The sequence below is a fragment of the Phoxinus phoxinus genome, assembly GCF_949152265.1.
Source record: "Phoxinus phoxinus genome assembly, chromosome: 3".
NCBI lineage: Eukaryota > Metazoa > Chordata > Actinopteri > Cypriniformes > Leuciscidae > Phoxinus > Phoxinus phoxinus.
The window spans coordinates 32,614,178-32,621,507 of record NC_136878.1 but is presented as its reverse complement, the minus strand read 5'-3'; the positions used below and the strand labels follow the sequence as shown (position 1 = coordinate 32,621,507).

At 36.0% G+C, this 7,330-nt stretch overlaps 1 protein-coding gene across 3 annotated transcripts; it reads left to right on the top strand.

Annotated features, from left to right (window-relative positions):
- The first annotated feature begins 1,354 nt into the window (after positions 1 to 1,354).
- On the top strand, positions 1,355 to 6,826 carry lcn15 (lipocalin 15). Of its 3 annotated transcripts, XM_079607872.1 has the most exons (8): positions 1,355 to 1,492; positions 2,121 to 2,182; positions 3,026 to 3,165; positions 3,297 to 3,373; positions 4,033 to 4,143; positions 4,232 to 4,333; positions 4,601 to 4,625; positions 6,439 to 6,717. In XM_079607872.1, exons 3-8 carry the CDS (start codon positions 3,080 to 3,082, stop codon positions 6,581 to 6,583), a joined length of 546 nt encoding a protein of 181 aa, XP_079463998.1. In that variant the 5' UTR covers positions 1,355 to 1,492; positions 2,121 to 2,182; positions 3,026 to 3,079; the 3' UTR covers positions 6,584 to 6,717. The 3 variants fall into 3 exon arrangements, with proteins under 3 accessions (XP_079463998.1, XP_079463996.1, XP_079463997.1); XM_079607870.1 differs by lacking the exon at positions 1,355 to 1,492 and having other exon boundaries at positions 2,015 to 2,182; positions 6,439 to 6,826; XM_079607871.1 differs by lacking the exon at positions 1,355 to 1,492 and having other exon boundaries at positions 2,016 to 2,182; positions 6,282 to 6,826.
- Positions 6,827 to 7,330: the final 504 nt, after the last annotated feature.

Here is a 7,330-nt window from a genome sequence, read left to right as displayed (position 1 = left end):
GTCGTCGTCGTGTCCTGGCGCTGGTCCTTCATCAGATCTGGATACGGCCTGGTTCCAGTGGACAGCGGTAAACCTCGGGATAGACAGAGAGACTAATATTAGCGTAGATGCCGTCCTTCTTATGATGTACCAAGTACATCAGGATTACGGGAAGTGTTCCCGGTCCCGGCTGTTCTAAACTATGCAGCCTAATTATATAAGTCCATAATGTGTTATGTGTATGCTAGGCTGAAGAGATGTGTTTTTAGTCTAGATTTGAACTGACAGAGTGTGTCTGCTTCCCGGACAATGGTAGGAAGACTGTTCCAAAGTTTTGGTGCTAAATAGGAAAAGGATCTACCGCCAGCAGTCGATTTTGATATTCTAGGTATTATTATTAGTCTCGGCGATATATTGTCCTATCCTAACAAACCATACATCAATGGAAATTATATTTATTTGGCTTTCAGATGATGTATAAATCTCAATTTAAAAAAAAAAAAAGACCCATGTGACTGGTTTTGTGGTCTAGGGTCACATGTCTGATGTGCTACTGTAAGGATATTAGGAGCCTCAGATAACTGGACTGTGATAAATATGCATAACAAGAAGAGTATATAAGTGTATCTAACCAATAAACTTTGAAGGACAATGAGATGTGAAGCACCAATTTCTGTGTGTCTCATTCTTCTCATGTGGGCCCGCAAGAAAAGGATCTGAAGCGGTACGGCCGAAACAACAGAGCAAAGTTTGTGGGAAAAGATTAACTATTGAATTCATTTTTCTTACTGCTACATAACATGGTGCAATGATTCATACAACTACAACATGAAATAGACATAAACATCAAAACATTTAAGAATATATCAGTTAGAAATTATTTTTAAATAAGAAACAATATTTGTCCCCTCAAACAGATTTTCAGGGGCCCTTTTTTACCTTTATTGGGGGCATAATCATTTAACAATACACACTGCTTATGTAAAGAACTAGTAATAGCACAAAATTAGCTGTCATTAACAAGATAACCCATAATAACTATATACTAGACATAGATTAATTCATTAAAAGTTAGATATTAGTTTTTATGGACCACCCCTTGCTACAACCAGACCTCCCTGACAGTCAGTCAGAAAGTGGTCAATTTTTTTTTTTTTATGCAGTTCCAGTTATTTGTGGTTCCTATTTGACATTTCATGTATAGTGATGTCATTCATTAATGATCCATTATAGTTTGTGTGGTCTCATGATGTTTTTTCAACAAAACTTCGGGAGGAGCACGTTAAAATCATCTACCCAATCAGCACGAGAGGAGGCCTACATATAAAACCGACTTACCTCTGTCCCACGACAGTTTTCCAGCATCCCTCCACCACCCCAACTCCTCACTCTCGATTGTTCCTATCCCAACCAGGGATGGGGGAGTACTCTGAGTTCAGGCCAAATTCCGAGCTCGGAGCCCTCCCCTCGGACAGCACGCCAAATACGCAATCTCTTTACTCTATCTGGCCATGTAAGTGTGAACTCGTGAAATTACTAGAGTCTTCCAGCTGTTGTTTGAAGTATCCAGGGCTTGTATATTTTAAATGCACTTTCTGAGAAGCAGAGGTATTCAGGAGTATTCAGAGATCTCTGTTTAACTGTGCATCAGTGTACACTGTAATGAAGAGATTGGTGTCGTAACGTTTGTGTTGGGCCAGTGTAAGTCAAAGTCCAGGGTCATCTTACACCCACAGTCTGTCCCCCGTAGAACAACATTTAAAGCAGTTGTCCAAAGATTGTTAAAAAAAAAAAAAAAAAAAAGCATTATGTTTTGTAATCCTCTGTATATACCTACAGGATTCTGTTCTGTCATTTTCCAGTGATTTCATGTCCGATTCTCTAACATACAAAACTTGTTGCTGTTTTAAAAATCTGCACTGCTGGTCTCCAGTTGACTGGAGGATGACGGTACACATGCACTGTGTGTATAGGGGCTGGGCTCCTGTCCTTCACAAACATTGCCTTGCTGTTGGCAAATATAAACCCAGGAGTTTCCCCGCCGCTTCTGTGATATGTCATTAGTTTTGCATTTCCATACAGAGGTGTTTGAACTTTCAGCATGAATCTGGCATTAGCACTTTTGCTTTGTATGTTTTTAGAGGCGCATGGTTTCAACAAACAGTATCATGTTGAACCTCAGCCCAACTTTGATCTGGAGAAAGTGAGTATGATTTTTCAATTTTTGGGGGTGTTTGAGCCTTGAATGCATGTTTTTCATTAAATAGTCACATATGAATAAGAGACATTTGAAATGTGCACAGCATATATTTGTTTCAAACAGTGAAGAGGCAGAACTGCAGTGGGATATAAGTTTACGTAAAGCACGGATCATGGTTCATGAGCTTACACTGTCAGAAAAAAAATGTTTTTTAATGAATTGTACCTTTGGTTACAACAGCTTGTCACATGGGGCAGTACCCATAAAAGGGAAACATTGTACCTTATGTACCACTAAAAGGTGTATTTTAGTATAGAGTAGCAATATCTACCCTTAAAGTACAAAATTGTCCTTTTAATGGTACTGCAGTGACAAAATGTTGTGTCCCTAAAGGTTTTCGCTATTTATTTATTTTATTGAGACTGTACATTTCTGTATATACAAGAATGAAAATGAGTTTGTTTTGATGTATATTGAACAGAAGCAGTGATGTAAAAATATTCATAACTCCTGACAGTATTAATACTGCATTGTGTCACCTTCTCTTTGTGCCACATTACATTTTGTTTGAAAATACGCAGACATTTAGTTAGTTCTAGGAATTCGGTAACTCCTTACAATAAGGTCTCATTACCCAAACCATCACATCTTTCAAGAAGCAGCTGAAGACTCAACTCCCTTAAACACCCTTAAACCAATGCACTTATTATAATCTATTAGTAAATGTTGAAATGAACATTATGTAATTAATAATGTTAACAAACGGGCACTATTTTCTTTAATAATAGTAATTATACAGGCTATAACCGTACTACAGAACCCTTTTTGACTTCCTTTTACTGTCAGTTTGCAGGTGAATGGTACCGTATTGGACTTGCAGATGAATCTGCGCTGTTTGCAATGTTCAAAAGCCAGCTAAAGGTTTCTAAAGGTCTTCTGGTACTAAATGGCAATGGAAATGTGAACCTAACCATGTGGACAATGAGGTGCATAATTTTGGACAAGATATTGTTTCATATATACATTATCACACCATCTCGAATTACAAAGGGAACACATATTGTAAAACATATATTTGAGCTCTGAGCTAACAATCTATTTATATTTTAACTAACAGGCCATATGGATGCTCCGTCAATGTTTATTCATACGAGAAGACAGATGTTCCTGGAGAGTTCACTTACTTTAGCAAAAGTAAGCTCTCGTTTCCTTTTCTTCGTGCTGTACATCACATGTTTCGTATCACATGGCGTCATTGTTCACAGAACTGACATCAGTAACTCTCAAAAACGTTTAAATATATTTCAAGCAATTTGCACACCTTCATCAGATCTACCAGAAAAATAACAAGATATCTCTTAATAATTATTATACAGCATTTTGAGAATATAGTGCAAAATTGAATAAAATTCAACCAAATTGTAAAAAGTGGTAATCTGCGATTGTTACTTTAAAAACAATAGTCTACCTTATTTAACCCATAAAAATAATGTGTTAGTATAAATTAATGTATTTAGATTTAGTGATATTAAATAATATTTTAATTATTTTATATTTTTAGGATACCATTTTTTTCAGTAGGCCTATAGGTTTTGGCTGCTCTCTATGTCTTTATAAACTTTGAAGTGGATCAAAACCTTTCATCAAAGTTATACATTATTTATTTATTTATTTTTTAAATACCTGTTCTTGTCTTAGGACAAGTTTGAAGAACTTTCTTCCTCCACTTTCAAATGTTGACTACTGTACTTCAATTTTAGTATACACTTTTTTATAACATTTACACAAACATAAACAGATCCAATCAATCCCTTAATTTAAAATGTGCATGATGTGTCTGACCTTTTGTTAAGGGCACAGGATAACAAAAGACATCACGATAGTGGAGACCAATTACACAGATTATAGTTTGGTCCTTAAATACAAGAACTTGGAAAAAGAGTACACTCAAGTAGCTCTTTATGGTGAGTCTGAACTGATTGTGTAAAATATATATCATATATGCGGACATACTGATGAAACATGCTAATTTGTCAGAAACATTGCTCCTAGGACGGTCGTCCATACTAAGACCAGATTTAATTGAGAGATTCAGATCTTTTGCTTTATCTCTGGGCTTTTCTGATGAGGCCATTATCGCCCCGACAGATGTTGGTAAGTTTGCATGTGATATAACGAACATAAACTGTTTATGTCAGACTGCCACACTGCAGAAAGAAAGAAAAACAGGAATAAGCTACTGGGGCTAATGTTTAATGTTTATGTGACCTTAAATAGGGCCTCTAAAGTTTCCTGAATCAACAAAACACCGTGCACACACAAAAATACCTAGTCACTCTTAACAGGAATCATGTTGATCTACACTTTTACATTGTACAATTTTACATGTTGATTTGTAATGCATTTGTAATGTTTTTTTAGATCCCTGCCCTATCCCAGAAACAAGGTATGGATTTACCACTTCCTCAATAATGAGAGTCCGGGGCTAGTTGTCTTGTCTATAGAGATATGACTACAAAAACCAAAACATTCCACCGTTATTGCTCAAGAAATAACATAGTTAATTTACATTTGGGTATGTTGTCACAGTATACTGGTAAACCTGTTTATCACTTAAAGGATAATTCCGGTATTTAACACCTTGAGTCTATATTGTAGTTTGTTTTGGATGAACAAGAGTGGTGGACAACATTTTTTTGACAATGGTTCCTCTCTCGAGTTTTTGACTATAAAAGAATTGGCCATGGACCCATTTAACATTGGAGTCAATGGGCATGTCCGAAAATGTCATTAAAACAACCTTTAACATTAGTTTTCAAAACTGTGCAACTCACCGAGTGATTAGTGATGTTAGTTGATGTTCCAGAAACAAAAAGTGTTGCGAAATACAGTTTCTGTCGTGTTTTATTCGTCATTTTGTAAAATCCCATTGAATTCTGTTGAAGGACTGAGTGCTCGTTAATATAAATGCGCTACCGGAAACGGAAAGGGGGCTGTTTACATTTGGTCGATGTAGTCTTTTTGCTCGCTTCCGTTTCTCATAAGGCTAGCGAGCAGAGCAACTGTGCTCCGGGAGAGTAAGCGAAATAAACAAACAAAACCTTGAAAATATTGAAAGACGTGACCACTGCCCAGTGCAATATGAAGTTGAACTCGACTGTGACCGTGAGTGTCCCGCGAGACATAAACATCGGTTATCGCCATCAAGTGGTCGGGAGTGTGCTAACGCTTCAGATTCAAATATTGAGCGGAAGTTACACGGTTGTGAAGTGTCTGAAAAAATAGTTCCACAGCAAAATAAACGGATTGGAATCATATATTGCGACGATATATTGTTTATAATCATCAACGAACACCACCACTAACCACTCGGTGAGTTTAACAGTTTTGTAAACGAACATTATTGGCTGTTTTAATGACATTTTCGGACATGCCCATTGACTCCAATGTTAAATGGGTCCATGGCCAATTCTATTATAGTCAAAAACTCGAGAGAGGAACCATTGTCAAAAAAAAATGTTGTCCACCACTGATCATCCAAAACAAACTACAATATAGACTCAATGTGTTAAATACCGGAATTATCCTTTAATGACGCTTACTATTACATCCTTACACCAGTAGGTGGCGACAAGTGACCGTCTTTATGAGTGAATCAAATGAGTCGTTCAAACATACTGATTCATTAAGGAACAAAAAAAACACTTTGAGTTGCTCGGAGAAACGCAACTGATGTGAATGTTTTTGGCAGTTGGAGGTATTCTCGTTGTTTGGGCAATAACAGACAAGGTTACTAATATTGTGTATAAAATATATGTGTATAAAAAGTGGCTAAATCGGCTCTCTATGGCTAAATCGAAGTAGCCTAATGGTGTTATTCAACAACATGTTTTGAAATTGATGTTTTAAAACAACATACAACACTGCTATAAAACTGATGTTTCAAAACATTATTGCTACTAAATAGCCCCTGTGACAACTAGCCCCAGTCTCCATGTTGCTGAAATACATGAGTCTATGTGACGTTGATAATGATGTAAACCCCATGAAAAGCCTTGTTTTATCCAATCTAAAATATACACCACTGTTCACTCACCTGCAGGAATACAGCAGAATTCAGAGAGGACAAATCTGCACAAACTGTTAATCAGTCAGTCTTTGCCACTGAGAATCTTTCCAAAGTGTGATTGGACAGGATGTTTTTAATCGGTAACACACTCGAACTTTATAACTAATTGTATACTTTCACCATCTTTCAGCCAGCCTTGGAGTCAGACCATGGGTTACATATATTCAGTTTTGTTACACATTTGGGGAACAGTGTTTGTTTTAACGCAAACGATCATTGGAGAAATGCAACACTATGACATCGTCAATGTAACGCAGTTTGTGCTACAACTGTAAACCAGCAGGTGGAGCTGTTGTATCCAGCCAGCATCACTGTTAAAATTCTGATCCACCTGACACTGATGTTTACTCTGATAATGGACATGCATTTGTGTGGTTGTTTGCTTAATGTTTACAGATAATTTGTGTCAAATCATTACAATTCCCCTGTATTTTCAAAATGACTAATACGTTTTATTACTAAAAATAAGTTGTTGTTTTTTTTTGCAATTAACCTAAACATATAGGCTATTCCATGTTAAAAAAACAAATAAATAAGAATATTACACATTTGTGTGTGCATATATACAATACCATTTAAAAGTTTTCAAGAGAGTTTTAATGTTTTTTTTTTTTTAAACAAGTATTATGCTCAACAAGGCTGCATTTGTTTTAATACAAATACAAAAATAATATTGTAAAATATAATTTGAATTTAAATAACTATTTTATATTTTAATGTAATTTATTCCTGAATATTCAGCAGCCATTACAGTTCACTGTCACATGATCCTTCAGAAATCATTTTAATATGCTGATTTTGTGCCAACATTTCGTAGGCTATTATCAATGTTGTGCATTCTTTTCAGGATTCTCTGATGATATATAATCTATGTACACACACACTACACACACACACACACACACACACACACACACACACACACACATATGTAATGGTTATATTGGTGATGATGATTATGTAAACATTGTGTCAAATCATATTGTAAAATGCAGCCAATTAATCTGTCATTCAATTAGTAA

Coding starts and splice junctions, on each gene's coding strand:
- lcn15 (XM_079607870.1), top strand. CDS start 2,081: ATGAATCTGGCATTAGCACTTTTGCTTTGTATGTTTTTAGAGGCGCAT. Junction 2,183..3,025: donor CCAACTTTGATCTGGAGAAA/GTGAGTATGATT, acceptor TTTTACTGTCAG/TTTGCAGGTGAATGGTACCG. Junction 3,374..4,032: donor GTTCACTTACTTTAGCAAAA/GTAAGCTCTCGT, acceptor CCTTTTGTTAAG/GGCACAGGATAACAAAAGAC.